The 21,508-nt window shown below is 58.9% G+C and overlaps 1 protein-coding gene across 1 annotated transcript in view; it reads right to left on the reverse strand.

The window, feature by feature from the left end:
• Positions 1–21,508, reverse strand: part of UBA1 (ubiquitin like modifier activating enzyme 1) — a 115,220-nt gene that overhangs the window by 6,405 nt on the left and 87,307 nt on the right. Inside the window, exons 21-25 of the mRNA XM_090126664.1 lie at positions 19,333–19,421; positions 16,287–16,379; positions 8,622–8,813; positions 4,758–4,859; positions 494–594 (exon numbers count right to left, since the gene is read on the reverse strand). Of these exons, the coding sequence (XP_089982790.1) occupies positions 494–594; positions 4,758–4,859; positions 8,622–8,813; positions 16,287–16,379; positions 19,333–19,421 (577 nt within the window). The remainder of the gene's footprint in view (positions 1–493; positions 595–4,757; positions 4,860–8,621; positions 8,814–16,286; positions 16,380–19,332; positions 19,422–21,508) is intronic.

Here is a 21,508-nt window from a genome sequence, read left to right on the forward strand (position 1 = left end):
GGACCCCATAAGACCCCATAGAACCCCGTAAGACCCCATAGGACCCCGTAAGACCCCATAGGACCCCCCAGGACCCCATAAGACCCCATAGAACCCCGTAAGACCCCATAAGCCCCCCCAGGACCCCCCAGGACCCCCCAGGCCCCGACGCACGGCTGGTCGTGGCGCTCCCTGAGCTTGGCGGGCCATAGGAACCCATAAGACCCCACAAAACCCCACAAATAGGACCCCATAGCACCCCCCAGGACCCCATAGGACCCCCCAAGACCCCATAAGCCCCCCCAGGACCCCATAAGACCCCACAAAACCCCACAAATAGGACCCCATAGGACCCCGTAAGACCCCATAAGTCCCCCCAAGACCCCATAGGACCCCACAATAGCCCACAAATAGGACCCCATAGGACCCCGTAAGACCCCATAGGACCCCGTAAGACCCCATAAGACCCCATAGGACCCCCAGGACCCCCAGGACCCCCCAGGCCCCGACGCACGGCTGGTCGTGGCGCTCCCTGAGCTTGGCGGGCGGCATGAAGAAGGAGTAGAGCATGGAGACGCCCTGCGACAGCATGGTGATCTCCAGCCGGTGCTCGCGCTGCGGGGACAGCCGTGGGGTCAGGGGTCAGGGGTCAGGGGGCACGGACACGGGGTCAGGGGTCAGGGGGCACGGATACGGGGTCAGGGGGGTGGGGGCAGATATGGGGTCAGGGATTTAGGGTCACAGATATGGGGTCAGATATGGGGTCAGGGGTGTGGGGTCACGGATGTGGGGTCGGGGGTGAGGGGGCATGGATATGGGGTCAGGGGTCACGGATGTGGGGTCAGGGGTGAGGGGGCATGGATATGGGGTCAGGGGTGAGGGGTCACGGATATGGGGTCAGGGGTGAGGGTTAACGAATGTGGGGTCAGGGGTGAGGGGGCACGGATATGGGGTGAGGGATGAGGGGTCACAGATATGGGGTCAGGGATCAGGGGGCACGGATATGGGGTCAGGGGTGAGGGGTCATGGATACGGGGTCAGGGGTCAGGGGGCACAGATAAACAGATACGGGGTTAGGGGGCACGGATATGGGGTCAGGGGTGAGGGGGCATGGATATGGGGTCAGGGATTTAGGGTCACAGATATGGGGTCAGGGATGAGGGGGCACGGATATGGGGTCAGGGATTTAGGGTCACAGATATGGGGTCAGATATGGGGTCAGGGGTGAGGGGTCACAGATATGGGGTCAGGGGTGAGGGGGCACGGATATGGGGTCAGGGGTGAGGGGGCATGGATATGGGGTCAGGGGTCACGGATGTGGGGTCAGGGGTGAGGGGGCATGGATATGGGGTCAGGGGTCACGGATGTGGGGTCAGGGGTGAGGGGGCATGGATATGGGGTCAGGGGTGTGGGGACATGGGGGGTCAGGGGTGAGGGGTCACGGATATGGGGTCAGGGATGAGGGGGCACGGATATGGGGTCAGGGGTGAGGGGACATGGATATGGGGTCAGGGGTGAGGGGTCACAGATATGGGTTCAGGGATCAGGGGACACGGATGTGGGGTCAGGGATGAGGGGTCACGGATATGGGGTCAGGGGTGAGGGGTCACAGATATGGGGTCAGGGGTGAGGGGTCACAGATATGGGGTCAGGGGGCACGGATACGGGGTCAGGGGTGAGGGGGCATGGATATGGGGTCAGGGGGGTGGGGACATGGGGGGTCAGGGGTGAGGGGTCACGGATATGGGGTCAGGGGACACGGATATGGGGTCAGGGGGGTGGGGTCAGATATGGGGTCAGGGGTGTGGGGTCAGGGGTGTGGGGTCACAGATATGGGGTCAGGGGTCAGGGGGCACAGATACGGGTCAGGGGTCATGGATATGGGGTCAGGGGGGTGGGGGCAGATATGGGGACCCCTTAAGTCCCCCCCTGACCCCATAACCCCCCCGACCCCATAACCCTCCTGACCCCACACCCATATCCCTGACCCCATAACCCCCCCAACCCCATAACCCTGACCCCATAAACCCCCCTGACCCCATAACCCCGACCCCATAACCCACCCTGACCCCTTAGGTCCCCCCCTGACCCCGTAACCCTCCCAACCCCATAACCCTGACCCCATAACCCCCGACCCCACCACCCCGACCCCACAACCCTGACCCCATAACCCCCCTGACCCCATAACCCCCCTGACCCCATAACCCTGACCCCATAACCCCCCTGATACCATAACCCCCCCGACCCCATAACCCCTGTCCCCATAAACCCCCTGACCCTTTAAGTCCCCCCCTGACCCCATAACCCCATAACCCCCCTGACCCCATAACCCCCCCAGCCCATAACCCCGACCCCATAACCCCCTCCCTGACCCCATAACCCACCCTGACCCTTTAAGTCCCCCCCCGACCCCATAACCCCCCTGACCTCACACCCATGTCCCTGACCCTGTAACCCCCCTGACCCCATAATCCTGACCCCATAACACCCCTGACCCCATAACCCCCGACCCCATAACCCACCCTGACCCTTTAAGTCCACCCCGACCCCATAACCCCCCTGACCCCATAACCCCTGACCCCATAACCCCGACCCCACAACCCTGACCCCATAACCCCCCTGACCCCATAACCCCTGACCCCATAACCCACCCTGACCCCTTAAGTCCCCCCCTGACCCCATAACCCCCCTGACCCCATAACCCCTGACCCCATAACCCCCCCCAACCCCATAACCCCCTGATACCATAACCCCCCTGACCCCATAACCCCTCCTGACCCTTTAAGTCCCCCCCTGACCCCATAACCCCCCCTGAACCCATAACCCCCCCCAACCCCATAACCCCCCCGAGACCATAACCCCCCTGACCCCACAACCCGACCCCATAACCCCCCTGACCCCATAAGCCCTCCTGACCCCATAACCCCAACCCCATAACCCCCCCGACTCCACAACCCCTGACCCCATAACCCTCCGGACCCCATAACCCTGACCCCATAACCCCCTGACCCCACAACCCCGACCCCACAACCCTGACCCCACAACCCCCCTGACCCCATAACCCCTGACCCCATAAGCCCTGACCCCATAACCCTGACCCCATAACCCCCCTGATACCATAACCGCCCTGACCTCATAACCCTTCTGACCCCTTAAGTCCCCCCCCGACCCCATAACCCCTGACCCCATAACCCCCCTGACCCCTTAAGTCCCCCCCTGACCCCATAACCCCCCTGACCCCATAACCCCTTGTTCTGACCCCATAAGTCCCCCCCCGACCCCATAACCCCCCCCTGACCCCATAACCCCCCCGACCCCATAAGCCCCAACCCCATAACCCCCTCTGACCCCACAACCCCCGACCCCATAACCCCCCTGACCCCATAACCCCTGACCCCATAACCCTGACCCCATAACCCCCCTGACTCCACAACCCCTGACCCCATATCCCCCCCGACCCCATAACCCCTGACCCCATAACCCCCCTGTCCCCATAACCCCTGACCCCATAACGCACCCTGACCCCTTATGTCCCCCCCTGACCCCATAACCCCCCTGACCCCATAACCCCCGACCCCATAACCCCCGACCCTATAACCCCTGACCCCATAACCCCCCTGACCCCACAACCCTGACCCCATAACCCACCCTGACCCCTTAAGTCCCCCCCCGACCCCATAACCCCCGACCCCATAACCCCCCCCAACCCCATAACCCCCCTGATACCATAACCCCCCTGACCCCATAACCCCCTTGACCCTTTAAGTCCCCCCCTGACCCCATAACCCCCCCGACCCCATAACCCCCCTGACCCTTTAAGTCCCCCCCTGACCCCATAACCCCCCCGACCCCATAACCCCATAACCCCCGACCCCACAACCCTGACCCCATATCCCCCCCGACCCCATAACCCCGACCCCATAACCCCCCCCAACCCCATAACCCCCCTGACCCCACAACCCTGACCCCATAACCCACCCTGACCCCTTAAGTCCCCCCCCGACCCCATAACCCCCCTGACCCCATAACCCTGACCCCATAACCCCCCTGATACCATAACCGCCCTGACCCCATAACCCTTCTGACCCCTTAAGTCCCCCCCTGTCCCCATAACCCCTGACCCCATAACCCCTCCTGACCCTTTAAGTCCCCCCCTGACCCCATAAACCCCCTGACCCCATAACCCCTGACCCCATAACCCCTGACCCCATAAGCCCTGACCCCATAACCCTGACCCCATAACCCCCCTGATGCCATAACCGCCCTGACCCCATAACCCTTCTGACCCCTTAAGTCCCCCCCCGACCCCATAACCTCCCTGCCCCCATAACCCTTGACCCCATAAACCCCCTGACCCCACAACCCTGACCCCATAACCCCCCTGACCCTTTAAGTCCCCCCCTGACCCCATAACCCCCCCTGACCCCATAACCCCCCCCAACCAGATAACCCCCCCGATACCATAACCCCCCTGACCCCACAACCCGACCCCATAACCCCCCTGACCCCATAACCCCTCCTGACCCCATAACCCCTCATAACCCCATAACCTCCCTGACCCCATAACCCCTCTGACCCCTTAAGTCCTCTCCCGACCCCATAACCCCCCTGTCCCCATAACCCCTGACCCCATAACCCCCCTGTCCCCTTAAGTCCCCCCCTGACCCCATAACCCCCCTGACCCCATAACCCCCGACCCTATAACCCCTGACCCCATAACCCCCGACCCTATAACCCCTGACCCCATAACCCCACAAGCTGACCCCACAGCCGGGCACCTTGAAGTAGGCGAGGAACTGGCGCAGCGTCATCTCCTGGCCGTCGGGCTGCAGGCCCTGCACCTCAAAGCGATCCCACAGCGTCCACTCCACCTCGTAGTACTGCGGGGTTACGGGGTTATGGGGTCAGGGATGGGGTTATGGGGTCAGCAACGGGGTGTGGGGTCAGGGATTGGGTTATGGGGTCAGAACAAGGGGTTATGGGGTCAGGGATGGGGTTACGGGGTCAGCAACAGGGTTATGGGGTCAGCGATGGGGTGTGGGGTCAGCAACGGGGTATGGGGTCAGGGATTGGGTTATGGGGTCAGAACAAGGGGTTATGGGGTCAGGGATGGGGGTATGGGGTCAGGGATGGGGTGTGGGGGCAGCAACGGGGTTATGGGGTCAGGGACACGGGTATGGGGTCAGCAACGGGGTTATGGGGTCAGGGACACGGGTATGGGGTCAGCAACGGGGTTATGGGGTCAGGGATTGGGTTATGGGGTCAGAACAAGGGGTTATGGGGTCAGAACAAGGGGTTATGGGGTCAGCAACGGGGTTATGGGGGCAGCAACGGGGTTATGGGGGCAGCAACGGGGTTATGGGGTCAGCAACGGGGTTATGGGGTCAGGGACACAGGTATGGGGTCAGCAACGGGGTGTGGGGTCAGGGATTGGGTTATGGGGTCAGAACAAGGGGTTATGGGGTCAGGGATGGGGGTATGGGGTCAGGGATGGGGTGTGGGGGCAGCAACGGGGTTATGGGGTCAGAACAAGGGGTTATGGGGGCAGCAACGGGGTTATGGGGGCAGCAACGGGGTGTGGGGTCAGCAATAGGGGTATGGGGGCAGCAACGGGGTTATGGGGTCAGGGATTGGGTTATGGGGTCAGAACAAGGGGTTATGGGGTCAGCAACGGGGTTATGGGGGCAGCAATGGGGTGTGGGGTCAGCAACGGGGTTATGGGGTCAGCAATAGGGGTATGGGGGCAGCAACGGGGTTATGGGGTCAGAACAAGGGGTTATGGGGTCAGCAACGGGGTTATGGGGGCAGCAACGGGGTTATGGGGTCAGAACAAGGGGTTATGGGGTCAGCAATAGGGGTATGGGGTCAGCAATGGGGGTATGGGGTCAGAACAAGGGGTTATGGGGTCAGCAATGGGGTGTGGGGTCAGCAATAGGGGTATGGGGTCAGAACAAGGGGTTATGGGGGCAGCAACGGGGTTATGGGGTCAGCAACGGGGTGTGGGGTCAGCAATGGGGTGTGGGGTCAGCAACGGGGTTATGGGGTCAGGGATGGGGTTATGGGGTCAGCAACGGGGTTATGGGGTCAGAACAAGGGGTTATGGGGTCAGCAACGGGGTTATGGGGTCAGCAACGGGGTGTGGGGTCAGCAATGGGGTGTGGGGTCAGCAACGGGGTTATGGGGTCAGGGATGGGGTTATGGGGTCAGGGATGGGGTTATGGGGTCAGCAACGGGGGTATGGGGTCAGCAACGGGGGTATGGGGTCAGCAACGGGGTTATGGGGTCAGCAACGGGGTTATGGGGTCAGCAACGGGGTTATGGGGTCAGCAATAGGGGTATGGGGTCAGAACAAGGGGTTATGGGGTCAGCAATGGGGTGTGGGGTCAGCAACGGGGTGTGGGGTCAGCAATGGGGTGTGGGGTCAGCAACGGGGTGAGGGTCAGCAACGGGGTTATGGGGGCAGCAGCGGGGTTATGGGGTCAGCAACGGGGTTATGGGGGCAGCAACGGGGTTATGGGGTCAGCAACGGGGTTATGGGGTCAGCAATGGGGTGTGGGGTCAGCAACGGGGTTATGGGGGCAGCAACGGGGTTATGGGGGCAGCAACGGGGTTATGGGGGCAGCAATGGGGGTATGGGGTCAGCAATGGGGGTATGGGGGCAGCAACGGGGTGTGGGGTCAGCAATGGGGTGTGGGGTCAGCAATGGGGGTATGGGGTCAGCAACGGGGTGTGGGGTCAGCAATGGGGTGTGGGGTCAGCAACGGGGTTATGGGGTCAGCAATGGGTGTGGGGTCAGACAAACAGAAATGGGGTCAGGGATGGGGTTATGGGGTCAGGGATGGATGTGGGGTCAGGGATGGGGTTATGGGGTCAGGGATAAGGGGTGTGGGGTCAGGGATGGGGGTCAGGGATGGGGTTATGGGGTCAGACAAACAGAAATGGGGTCAGGGACACGGGTATGGGGTCAGGGACGGGGGTGTGGGGTCAGCAACGGGGTTATGGGGGCAGCAACGGGGTTATGGGGTCAGCAACGGGGTGTGGGGTCAGCAACGGGGTGTGGGGTCAGCAACGGGGTTATGGGGTCAGCAACGGGGTTATGGGGTCAGGCAGACACATATGGGGTCAGGGATGGGGTTATGGGGTCAGACAAACAGAAATGGGGTCAGGGATGGCGGTATGGGGTCAGCAACGGGGTGTGGGGTCAGAACAAGGGGTTATGGGGTCAGCAACGGGGTGTGGGGTCAGAACAAGGGGTTATGGGGTCAGCAACGGGGTTATGGGGTCAGCAACGGGGGTATGGGGTCAGGGATGGGGTTGTGGGGTCGGCAACGGGGTGTGGGGTCAGCAACGGGGTGTGGGGTCAGCAACGGGGTTATGGGGTCAGAACAAGGGGTTATGGGGTCAGCAATGGGGTTATGGGGTCAGCAATGGGGTTATGGGGTCAGCAACGGGGGTATGGGGTCAGGGATGGGTGTGGGGTCAGGGATGGGGGTGTGGGGTCAGCAATGGGGTGTGGGGTCAGCAACGGGGTTATGGGGTCAGGGATGGGTGTGGGGTCAGGGATGGGGTGTGGGTTCAGGGCAGCACCAGGTTGAGGAACCACCCCCCATAGGACCCCCTTCTATTGCCCCAATCCCAACCCCTATAGGGCCAGCTATAGGGCCAGCTATAGGGCCAGCTATAGGGCCATCTATAGGGCCACCTATGGGGCTCACCTTATTTCGGGGGCAAACCAGGGGGGCTCAGAGAAGGCGATGAAGGGCAGCGCTGTGCTTAGGAACCACCCCCCATAGGACCCCCTTCTATTGCCCCAATCCCAACCCCAATAGGGCCAGCTATAGGGCCAGCTATAGGCCCCCCTATAGGGCCATCTATAGGGCCACCTATGGGGCTCACCTTATTTTGGGGGCAAACCAGGGGGGCTCAGAAAAGGCAACAAAGGGCAGCGCCAGGTTGAGGAACCACCCCCCATAGGACCCCCTTCTATTGCCGCAATCCCAACCCCAATAGGGCCAGCTATAGGGCCAGCTATAGGGCCAGCTATAGGGCCAGCTATAGGGCCACCTATGGGGCCACCTATGGGGCTCACCTTATTCCGGGGGCAGGCCAGGGGCTCGGAGAAGGCGACGAAGGGCAGCGCCAGGTTGAGGAACCACCCCCCATAGGACCCCCTCCTATTGCCCCAATCCCAACCCCAATAGGGCCAGCTATAGGGCCAGCTATAGGCCCCCCTATAGGGCCATCTATAGGGCCACCTATGGGGCTCACCTTATTCATGGGGCAAACCAGGGGGGCTCAGAGAAGGCGACGAAGGGCAGCGCCAGGTTGAGGAACCACCCCCCATAGGACCCCCTTCTATTGCCCCAATCCCAACCCCAATAGGGCCAGCTATAGGGCCAGCTATAGGGCCAGCTATAGGGCCATCTATAGGGCCACCTATGGGGCTCACCTTATTCCGGGGGCAAACCAGGGGGGCTCAGAGAAGGCGATGAAGGGCAGCGCTGTGCTTAGGAACCACCCCCCATAGGACCCCCTTCTACTGCCCCAATCCCAACCCCAATAGGGCCAGCTATAGGGCCAGCTATAGGGCCAGCTATAGGCCCCCCTATAGGGCCATCTATGGGGCCACCTATGGGGCTCACCTTATTCCGGGGGCAGGCCAGGGGCTCGGAGAAGGCGACGAAGGGCAGCGCCAGGTTGAGGAAGGCGTTGCGGTAGGACGAGAGGCGCCGGTGGCCCTGCACCACCTTGTAGAGCTCCAGGCACGCCAGCCCCACCACCGCCGCCGTCGTCGTCGCGATAGCCGGGATGATCTTCCCCGCGATCAGCTTGCTCTGATGTGGGGGACGGGGGGGAACCGTTGGGACCCCATAGGACCCGCCGAGACCCCAGAGAAGGCATTGCGACCCCACAGAATCGATTGGGAACCCATAGAGCCCATTGGGATCCCATAGAACCCATAGAGCCCACAGCAACCCCATAGAACCCATAGAGCCCATTGGGATCCCATAGAACCCATAGAGCCCATTGGGATCCCATAGAGCCCATTGGGATCCCATAGAACCCACAGCAACCCCAAAGAACCCATAGAGCCCATTGGGATCCCATAGAACCCATAGAGCCCATTGGGACCCCATAGAACCCATAGAGCCCACAGCAACCCCATAGAACCCATTGGGATCCCATAGAACCCATAGAGCCCACAGCAACCCCATAGAACCCATAGAGCCCATTGGGACCCCATAGAGCCCATTGGGACCCCACAGAACCCATTGGGATCCCATAGAACCCATAGAGCCCATTGGGATCCCATAGAACCCATAGAACCCACAGCAACCCCATAGAACCCATAGAGCCCATTGGGATCCCATAGAACCCATAGAGCCCATTGGGATCCCATAGAACCCATAGAACCCACAGCAACCCCATAGAACCCATAGAGCCCATTGGGATCCCATAGAACCCATAGAGCCCACTGCAACCCCATAGAACCCATTGGGATCCCATAGAACCCATAGAACTCATTGGGACCCCATAGAACCCATAGAGCCCATTGGGATCCCATAGAACCCATAGAGCCCATTGGGATCCCATAGAACCCACAGCAACCCCATAGAACCCATAGAGCCCATTGGGATCCCATAGAACCCATAGAGCCCATTGGGATCCCATAGAACCCATAGAGCCCATTGGGATCCCATAGAACCCATAGAGCCCATTGGGATCCCATAGAACCCATAGAGCCCATTGGGATCCCATAGAACCCATTGAGCCCATTGGGATCCCATAGAACCCATAGAGCACAGTAGGATCCCATAGAGCCCATTGGGACCCCACAAAACCCATTAAGCCCGTTGGGACCCCATAGAACCCGTATGATCCTATATGGGATTTATAGGGCCGGCCTGCTGGTGCGATCCCGGAATAACACCTTACAACCCCATATGACCCCACATGACCCTATAAGATCCCATATGATCCTATAAGACCCAATATGAACCTATAGGACCCCATATGACCCCATAGATCCCATACAACCTCATATGGGATTTGTAGGGCTGACCTTGTGCCAGTCCGCCAACGCGATCCCAGAACAACACATTATGACCCCATATGACCCCATACAACCCTATAAGACCCCATAGGACCCTATAAGACCCCATGAGACCCTATAGGACCCCACACCACCCTATATGGGATTTATAGGGCCAACCTTGTGGCGGTCCGCTGGCGCGATCCCATAACAACACATTATGACCCAACACGACCCTATAAGACCCCATAAGACCCCATAGGACCCCACAGCACCCCATAAACCCTATATGGGATTTGTAGGGCCGACCTTGTGCCGGTCCGCCGGCGCGATCCCATAACCACACATTATGACCCCATATGACCCCATACAACCCTATAAGACCCCATAGGACCCTATAAGACCCCACACGACCCTATAAGACCACATAGGACCCTATGGGACCCCACACGACCTTATATGGGATTTGTAGGGCCAACCTTGTGCCGCTCTGCTGGTGCGATCCCATAATAACACATTATGACCCAACACGACCCTATAAGACCCCATAAGACCCCATAGGACCCCACAGCACCCCATAAACCCTATATGGGATTTGTAGGGCCGACCTTGTGGCGGTCCGCCGGCGCGATCCCATAACCACACATTATGACCCCATATGGCCCCACACGACCCTATAAGACCCCACACCACCCCATAAGACCCTATAGGACCCCACATGACCCTATATGGGATTTGTAGGGCCGACCTTGTGGCGGTCCGCCGGCGCGATCCCATAACAACACATTATGACCCAACACGACCCTATAAGACCCCACACCACCCTATAAGACCCCATAAGACCCTATAGGACCCCACACAACCCTATATGGGATTTGTAGGGCCGACCTTGTGGCGGTCTGCCGGCGCGATCCCATAACCACACATTATGACCCCATATGACCCCACACGACCCTATAAGACCCCACAGGACCCTATAGGACCCCACAGCACCCCATAAACCCTATATGGGATTTGTAGGGCCGACCTTGTGGCGGTCCGCCAGCGCGATCCCATAACAACACATTATGACCCAACACGACCCTATAAGACCCCATAAGACCCCATAGGACCCCACAGCACCCCATAAACCCTATATGGGATTTGTAGGGCCGACCTTGTGGCGGTCCGCCGGCGCGATCCCATAACCACACATTATGACCCCATATGGCCCCACACGACCCTATAAGACCCCACACCACCCCATAAGACCCTATAGGACCCCACATGACCCTATATGGGATTTGTAGGGCCGACCTTGTGGCGGTCCGCCGGCGCGATCCCATAACAACACATTATGACCCAACACGACCCTATAAGACCCCACACCACCCTATAAGACCCCATAAGACCCTATAGGACCCCACACAACCCTATATGGGATTTGTAGGGCCGACCTTGTGGCGGTCTGCCGGCGCGATCCCATAACCACACATTATGACCCCATATGACCCCACACGACCCTATAAGACCCCACAGGACCCTATAGGACCCCACAGCACCCCATAAACCCTATATGGGATTTGTAGGGCCGACCTTGTGGCGGTCCGCCGGCGCGATCCCATAACAACACATTATGACCCCATATGACCCCACACAACCCTATAAGACCCCATAAGATCCCATAGGACCCCACACGACCCTATATGGGATTTGTAGGGCCGACCTCTTGCTGGTCCGCCGGCGCGATCCCATAACCACACATTATGACCCCATATGGCCCCACACGACCCTATAAGACCCCATAGGACCCCACAGCACCCCATAAACCCTATATGGGATTTGTAGGGCCGACCTTGTGGCGGTCCGCCAGCGCGATCCCATAACAACACATTATGACCCCATATGACCCCACACGACCCTGTAAGACCCCATAGGACCCTATAGGACCCCACACGACCCTATATGGGATTTATAGGGCCGACCTTGTGCCGCTCTGCTGGTGCGATCCCATAACAACACATTATGACCCCATATGACCCCACACGACCCTATAACAACCCATAAGACCCTATAAGACCCCACACCACCCCATATAACCCTATATAGGATTTATAGGGCTGGCCTGCTGGCGTGATCCCATAATAACATATTATGACCCCATATGGCTCCACACGACCCTATAAGACCCCACACCACCCCATAAGACCCTATAGGACCCCACATGACCCTATATGGGATTTGTAGGGCCGACCTTGTACCGGTCCTACAGTGTGATCCCATAACAACACATTATGACCCAACACGACCCTATAAGACACCACACGACCCTATAAGACCCCATAAGACCCTATAGGACCCCACACGACCCTATATGGGATTTGTAGGGCCGACCTTGTGGCGGTCAGCCGGCGCGATCCCATAACAACACATTATGACCCCATATGGCCCCACATGACCCTATAAGACCCTATAGGACCCCACACGACCCTATATGGGATTTGTAGGGCCAACCTCGTGCCGGTCTGCCGGCGCGATCCCATAACAACACATTATGACCCTATATGGCCCCATACGACCCTATAAGACCCCATATGACCCTATAGGACCCCACACCACCCCATATGACCCTATATAGGATTTATAGGGCTGGCCTGCTGGCGTGATCCCATAACAACACATTATGACCCCATATGACCCCACACAACCCTATACGACCCCATATGACCCTATAGGACCCCACACAACCCTATATGGGATTTGTAGGGCCGACCTTGTGGCGGTCCGCCAGCGCGATCCCATAACAACACCTTATGACCCCATATGGCCCCACACGACCCTATAAGACCCCACAAGACCCTATAGGACCCCACACCACCCCATAAACCCTATATGGGATTTGTAGGGCCGACCTTGTGGCGGTCCACCGGCGCAATCCCATAATAACACATTATGACCCAACACAACCCTATAAGACCCCATAGAACCCTATAAGACCCCATAGGACCCTATAGGACCCCACACAACCCTATATGGGATTTGTAGGGCCGACCTTGTGCCGGTCCGCCGGCGCGATCCCATAACAACACATTATGACCCCATATGACCGAACACGACCCTATAAGACCCCATAAGACCCCATAGGACCCCACAGCACCCCATAAACCCTATATGGGATTTGTAGGGCCGACCTTGTGGCGGTCCACCGGCGCAATCCCATAATAACACATTATGACCCAACACGACCCTATAAGACCCCACACCACCCTATAAGACCCCATATGACCCTATAGGACCCCACACAACCCTATATGGGATTTGTAGGGCCGACCTTGTGCCGGTCCGCCGGCGCGATCCCATAACAACACATTATGACCCCATATGACCGAACACGACCCTATAAGACCCCATAAGACCCCATAGGACCCCACAGCACCCCATAAACCCTATATGGGATTTGTAGGGCCGACCTTGTGGCGGTCCACCGGCGCAATCCCATAATAACACATTATGACCCAACACGACCCTATAAGACCCCACACCACCCTATAAGACCCCATATGACCCTATAGGACCCCACACAACCCTATATGGGATTTGTAGGGCCGACCTTGTGGCGGTCCGCCGGCGCGATCCCATAACAACACATTATGACCCAACACGACCCTATAAGACCCCACACCACCCTATAAGACCCCATAAGACCCTATAACCCTATAGGACCCCACACAACCCTATATGGGATTTGTAGGGCCGACCTTGTGCCAGTCCGCCAACGCGATCCCAGAACAACACATTATGACCCCATATGACCCCATACAACCCTATAAGACCCCATAGGACCCTATAAGACCCCATAAGACCCTATAGGACCCCACACCACCCTATATGGGATTTATAGGGCCAACCTTGTGGCGGTCCGCTGGCGCGATCCCATAACAACACATTATGACCCAACAGGACCCTATAAGACCCCATAAGACCCCATAGGACCCCACACCACCCCATATGACCCTATATGGGATTTGTAGGGCCGACCTTGTGGCGGTCCGCCAGCGCGATCCCATAACAACACATTATGACCCAACACGACCCTATAAGACCCCATAAGACCCTATAGGACCCCACAGCACCCCATAAACCCTATATGGGATTTGTAGGGCCGACCTTGTGGCGGTCCGCCGGCGCGATCCCATAACAACACATTATGACCCCATATGGCCCCACACGACCCTATAAGACCCCATAGGACCCTATAAGACCCCACACGACCCCATATGACCCTATAGGACCGCATATGACCGTATATGGGATTTATAGGGCTGGCCTGATGGCGCGATCCCATAACAACACCTTATGACCCCATATGACCCCACACGACCCTATAAGACCCCATATGACCCCACACGACCCTATAAGACCCCATAAGACCCCATAGGACCCCACAGCACCCCATAAACCCTATATGGGATTTGTAGGGCCGACCTTGTGGCGGTCCGCCGGCGCGATCCCATAACAACACATTATGACCCCATATGGCCCCACACGACCCTATAAGACCCCATAAGACCCTATAGGACCCCACACGACCCCATATGACCCTATAGGACCGCATATGACCGTATATGGGATTTATAGGGCTGGCCTGATGGCGCGATCCCATAACAGCACCTTATGACCCCATATGACCCCACACGACCCTATAAGACCCCATAGGACCCTATAGTACCCAACACCACCCCATAAACCCTATATGGGACTTGTAGGGCCGACCTTGTGGCGGTCTGCTGGCGCGATCCCATAACAACACATTATGATCCTATAACACCCCAACACGACCCTATAAGACCCCATAAGACCCCATAGGACCCCACAGCACCCCATAAACCCTATATGGGATTTGTAGGGCCGACCTTGTGGCGGTCTGCTGGCGCGATCCCATAACAACACATTATGACCCCATATGGCCCAACACGACCCTATAAGACCCCATAAGACCCTATAGGACCCCACACAACCCTATATGGGATTTGTAGGGCCAACCTCGTGCCGGTCTGCCGGCGCGATCCCATAACCACACATTATGACCCCATATGACCCCACACGACCCTATAAGACCCCATAAGACCCTATAGGACCCCACACGACCCCATATGACCCTATAGGACCGCATATGACCGTATATGGGATTTATAGGGCTGGCCTGATGGCGCGATCCCATAACAACACCTTATGACCCCATATGACCCCACACGACCCTATAAGACCCCATAAGACCCCATAGGACCCCACAGCACCCCATAAACCCTATATGGGATTTGTAGGGCCGACCTTGTGCCGGTCCGCCGGCGCGATCCCATAACAACACATTATGACCCCATATGACCGAACACGACCCTATAAGACCCCATAAGACCCCATAGGACCCCACAGCACCCCATAAACCCTATATGGGATTTGTAGGGCCGACCTTGTGGCGGTCCACCGGCGCAATCCCATAATAACACATTATGACCCAACACGACCCTATAAGACCCCACACCACCCTATAAGACCCCATATGACCCTATAGGACCCCACACAACCCTATATGGGATTTGTAGGGCCGACCTTGTGGCGGTCCGCCGGCGCGATCCCATAACAACACATTATGACCCAACACGACCCTATAAGACCCCACACCACCCTATAAGACCCCATAAGACCCTATAACCCTATAGGACCCCACACAACCCTATATGGGATTTGTAGGGCCGACCTTGTGCCAGTCCGCCAACGCGATCCCAGAACAACACATTATGACCCCATATGACCCCATACAACCCTATAAGACCCCATAGGACCCTATAAGACCCCATAAGACCCTATAGGACCCCACACCACCCTATATGGGATTTATAGGGCCAACCTTGTGGCGGTCCGCTGGCGCGATCCCATAACAACACATTATGACCCAACAGGACCCTATAAGACCCCATAAGACCCCATAGGACCCCACACCACCCCATAAACCCTATATGGGATTTGTAGGGCCGACCTTGTGGCGGTCCGCCGGCGCGATCCCATAACAACACATTATGACCCAACAGGACCCTATAAGACCCCATAAGACCCCATAGGACCCCACACCACCCCATAAACCCTATATGGGATTTGTAGGGCCGACCTTGTGGCGGTCCGCCGGCGCGATCCCATAACAACACATTATGACCCAACAGGACCCTATAAGACCCCATAAGACCCCATAGGACCCCACACCACCCCATAAACCCTATATGGGATTTGTAGGGCCGACCTTGTGGCGGTCCGCCGGCGCGATCCCATAATTCTCGGCCCGCAGGTTGGAGGCGGCCACAATGAAATCCATGTGGAAGTTGGAGTCGTCGTCCTGTAGGGTTTTTATGGGGTCACGGGGGCTTTATGGGGTCGGACGGGGTTATGGGGTCACGGGGGGGAAGGGGAGGTTGTGGGGTGATGGGGGGTTGTGGGGTTGGATGGGGTTATGGGGTTACGGGGGCCTTATGGGGTCACATGGGGTTATGGGGTCGTTATGGGGTAGGACAGGGTTATGGGGTCACGGGGGCCTTATGGGGTCACATGGGGTTATGGGGTCGTTATGGGGTAGGACAGGGTTATGGGGTCACGGGGGCCTTATGGGGTCACATGGGGTTATGGGGTCGTTATGGGGTAGGACAGGGTTATGGGGTCACGGGGGCCTTATGGGGTCACATGGGGTTATGGGGTCGTTATGGGGTAGGACAGGGTTATGGGGTCACGGGGGGAGTGTGGGGTTATGGGGTGATGGGGGGTTGTGGGGTCGTATGGGATTATGGGGTTGCATAGGGTCATTATGGGGTCATGTGCGGTTATGGGGTCATGGGGTCCTTATGGGGTCACATGGAGTTATGGGGTCGTTATGGGGTCAGAGAAGGTTATGGGGTCACGGGGGGCAACAGGGGTTATGGGGTGATGGGGGGTTGTGGGGTCGTATGGGGTTATGGGGTCAAATGGGGTTATGGGGTCATGTGGAGTTATGGGGTCATGGGGTCCTTATGGGGTCAGACGGGGTTATGGGGTCACAAGGGGGAATGTGGGGTTATGGGATCAAATGGGGTTATGGGGTCGTATGGGGTTCTTATGGGGTCAGACGGGGTTATGGGGTCACGGGGGGGAAGGGGGGGTTGTGGGGTGATGGGGGGTTGTGGGGTTGGACGGGGTTATGGGGTCAAATGGGGTTATGGGGTCAAATGGGGTCGTTATGGGGTCGGATGAGGTTATGGGGTCGTGGGTGGTTATGGGGTCATACGGGGCTGTTATGGGGTCAGACGGGGTTTTGGGGTCACGGGGGGGAATGGGGGGTTATGGGGTCATGTGGGGTTATGGGGTCAAATGGGGTCCTTATGGGGTCAGATGGGGTTATGGGGTCATGGGGTCCTTATGGGGTCAGATGGGGTAATGGGGTCATGGGGTTATGGGGGTTTATGGGGTGATGGGGGGTTATGGGGTCACGGGGGTCGTTATGGGGTCGGACGGGGTTATGGGGTCACGGGGGGGAAGGGGGGGTTGTGGGGTCGTGTGGGGTTGTGGGGTCAAATGGGGTTATGGGGTCAAATGGGGTTATGGGGTCGCATAGGGTCATTATGGGGTCATGTGCGGTTATGGGGTCATGGGGTCCTTATGGGGTCAGATGGGGTTATGGGGTCATGGGGAGGAATGTGGGGTTATGGGGTCAAATGGGGTTATGGGGTCGTATGGGGTTCTTATGGGGTCAGAGGGGTTATGGGGTCGTGTGGGGTTATGGGGTCATGGGGTCCTTATGGGGTCAGACGGGGTTATGGGGTCACGGGGGGGAAGGGGGGGTTGTGGGGTGATGGGGGGTTGTGGGGTTGGACGGGGTTATGGGGTTACGGGGTCCTAATGGGGTCACATGGGGTTATGGGGTCGTTATGGGGTCGGACGGGGTTATGGGGTCACAGGGGGAAGGGGGGGTTGTGGGGTGATGGGGGGTTGTGGGGTCGTATGGGGTTATGGGGTCAAATGGGGTTATGGGGTCATGTGGAGTTATGGGGTCATGGGGTCCTTATGGGGTCGCACGGGGTTATGGGGTCATGGGGAGGAATGTGGGGTTATGGGGTCAAATGGGGTTATGGGGTCGTATGGGGTTGTTATGGGGTCAGACGGGGTTATGGGGTCACGGGGGGGAACGGGGGGTTGTGGGGTCGTGTGGGGTTATGGGGTCAAATGGGGTTATGGGGTCGCATAGGGTCATTATGGGGTCATGTGCGGTTATGGGGTCATGGGGTCCTTATGGGGTCGGACGGGGTTATGGGGTCACGGGGGGAAGGGGGGGTTGTGGGGTGATGGGGGGTTGTGGGGTTGGACGGGGTTATGGGGTCAAATGGGGTTATGGGGTGAAATGGGGTCGTTATGGGGTCGGATGAGGTTATGGGGTCGTGGGTGGTTATGGGGTCATACGGGGCTGTTATGGGGTCAGACGGGGTTTTGGGGTCACGGGGGGGAATGGGGGGTTATGGGGTCATGTGGGGTTATGGGGTCAAATGGGGTCCTTATGGGGTCAGATGGGGTTATGGGGTCATGGGGTCCTTATGGGGTGAGACGGGGTTATGGGGTCACAGGGGGGAAGGGGGGGTTGTGGGGTTGGACGGGGTTATGGGGTCGTTATGGGGTCGGATGGGGTTATGGGGTCATGGGGAGGAATGGGGGGTTATGGGGTCGTGTGGGGTTATGGGATCAAATGGGGTTATGGGGTCGTATGGGGTCGTTATGGGGTCGGAGGGAGTTATGGGGTCACGGGGGGAATGGGGAGTTATGAGGTCAACTGGGGTTATGGGGTCGTGTGGGGTTGTTATGGGGTCAGAGGGGTTATGGGGTCACAGGGGTTATGGGGTCAGATGGGGTCATTATGGGGTCGTGTGGGGTTATGGGGTGAAATGGGGTCGTTATGGGGTCGGATGAGGTTATGGGGTCGTGGGTGGTTATGGGGTCATACGGGGCTGTTATGGGGTCAGACGGGGCTTTGGGGTCATGGGGGGTTATGGGGTCATGTGGGGTTATGGGGTCGTGTGTGGTTATAGGGTCACATGGGGTCGTTATGGGGTCGCGTGGGGTTATGGGGTCGTGTGGGGTTATGGGGTCGTGTGGGGTTGTATGGGGTGATACAGGATTCCGGGCTCATAGGGGGGATGTGGGGCGCTATGGGGCGCTATGGGGCGACACGGAGGGATACGGGGCGCTATGGGGCGGCGCTTATGGGGCGGCGCTTATGGGGCGGCACTTATGGGGTGGCACTTATGGGGCGCAGTGCTTGTAGGGCCGCTCACCTTCTCGAACTCAATGGGGAACATCCGGAAACCCGGCAGCTCCTCGGGGTTGGGCAGCGCGGCGCGCAGCTCCTCCAGGCGCCCGTCGTCTGTGGGGCGGAACCGTCAGCTATAGGGCCGCCCCATAGCGCGCACCCCACACACCGACCCTACACAACGACCCCATTGCGCCGCTTCCGAACCTCCGCCCCACAGCGCCCCCTAGTGGTCACCCCAGAGATCCACCCCACAGCGCCACCTAGCGGTCACCCCATAGATCCACCCCACAGCGCCCCCTAGCGGTCACCCCATAGATCCACCCCACAGAGCCCCCTAGTGGTCACCCCATAGATCTGCCCCATAGCGCCCCATAGCACTGACCCCATACATCCGCCCCATAGCACTGACCCCACAGATTCACCCCACAGCGCCCCCTAGCGGCCACCCCATAGCTCTGCCCCATAGCGCTCCCTAGTGGTCACCCCATAGCTCTGCCCCATAGCGCCCCCTAGCGGTCACCCCATAGATCCACCCCATAGCACCCCCTAGTGGTCACCCCATAGATTCCGCCAAACAGCGCCCCCTAGTGGTCACCCCATAGATCTGCCCCATAGCGCCCCCTAGCGGTCACCCCAGAGATCCACCCCACAGCACCCCCTAGCGGTCACCCCATAGCTCTGCCCCATAGCGCCCCATAACCCTGACCCCATAGATCCACCCCACAGCGCCCCCTAGTGGTCGCCCCATAGATCTGCCCCATAGCGCTCCATAGCACTGACCCTATAGATCCACCCCATAGCAGCCCCTAGTGGTCACCCCATAGATTCACCCCATAGCGGCAACCCCATAGATCCACCCCACAGCGCCCCCTAGTGGTCATCCCAGAGATCTGCCCCATAGCGCCCCATAGCACTGACCCCATACATCCGCCCCATAGCACTGACCCCACAGATTCACCCCACAGCGCCCCCTAGCGGCCACCCCATAGCTCTGCCCCATAGCGCTCCCTAGTGGTCACCCCATAGATCCACCCCACAGCGCCCCCTAGTGGTCACCCCATAGATCTGCCCCATAGCGCCCCCTAGCGGTCATCCCATAGATTCCGCCACACAGCGCCCCCTAGCGGTCACCCCATAGATCCACCCCATAGCGCCCTTTAGTGGTCACCCCATAGATCCAACCCACAGCGCCCCCTAGTGGTCACCCCATAGCTCTGCCCCATAGCGCCCCATAACACTGACCCCATAGATCCACCCCACAGCGCCCCCTAGTGGTCACCCCATAGATCCGCCCCATAGCGCCTCCTAGTGGTCACCCCAGAGATCTGCCCCATAGCGCCCCATAGCACTGACCCCATACATCCGCCCCATAGCACTGACCCCACAGATTCACCCCACAGCGCCCCCTAGCGGCCACCCCATAGCTCTGCCCCATAGCGCCCCCTAGCGGTCACCCCATAGCTCTGCCCCATAGCGCCCCATAGCACTGACCCCATAGATCCACCCCACAGCGCCCCCTAGCGGTCACCCCATAGCTCTGCCCCATAGCGCCCCATAGCACTGACCCCATAGATCCACCCCACAGCGCCCCCTAGCGGTCACCCCATAGCTCTGCCCCATAGCGCCCCATAACACTGACCCCATAGATCCACCCCACAGCGCCCCCTAGCGGTCACCCCATAGATCCACCCCATAACACCCCATAGCACTGACCCCATAGATCCACCCCACATCGCCCCCTAGCGGTCACCCCATAGCTCTGCCCCATAGCGCCCCATAGCACTGACCCCATAGATCCGCCCCATAACGCCCCCTAGTGGTCACCCCATAGATCTGCCCCATAGCGCCCCATAACACTGACCCCATAGCGCCCCCTAGCGGTCACCCCATAGATCTGCCCCACAGCGCCCCATAGAAATGACACCATAGATCCACCCCATAGCGCCCCCTAGCGGTCACCCCAGAGATCCACCCCACAGAGCCCCCTAGTGGTCACCCCATAGATCCACCCCATAACCGCTGATGACCCCATATCCCTCCGCAGCCCCCCCTGACGACCCCATAGCCTCCCAAATCCCCCTCTAATGACCCCATAACCCCTCTTCTGACCCCATAAACCCACTTAGGACCCCATAACCCCACTTAGGACCCCATAAGCCACCCCACAGCCCCCCTGATGACCCCATAACCCACCACAG

This window comes from Phasianus colchicus, chromosome 29 (assembly GCF_987193195.1).
Source record: "Phasianus colchicus chromosome 29, bPhaCol1.hap1.1, whole genome shotgun sequence".
In the NCBI taxonomy this organism is placed as follows: Eukaryota; Metazoa; Chordata; class Aves; order Galliformes; family Phasianidae; genus Phasianus; species Phasianus colchicus.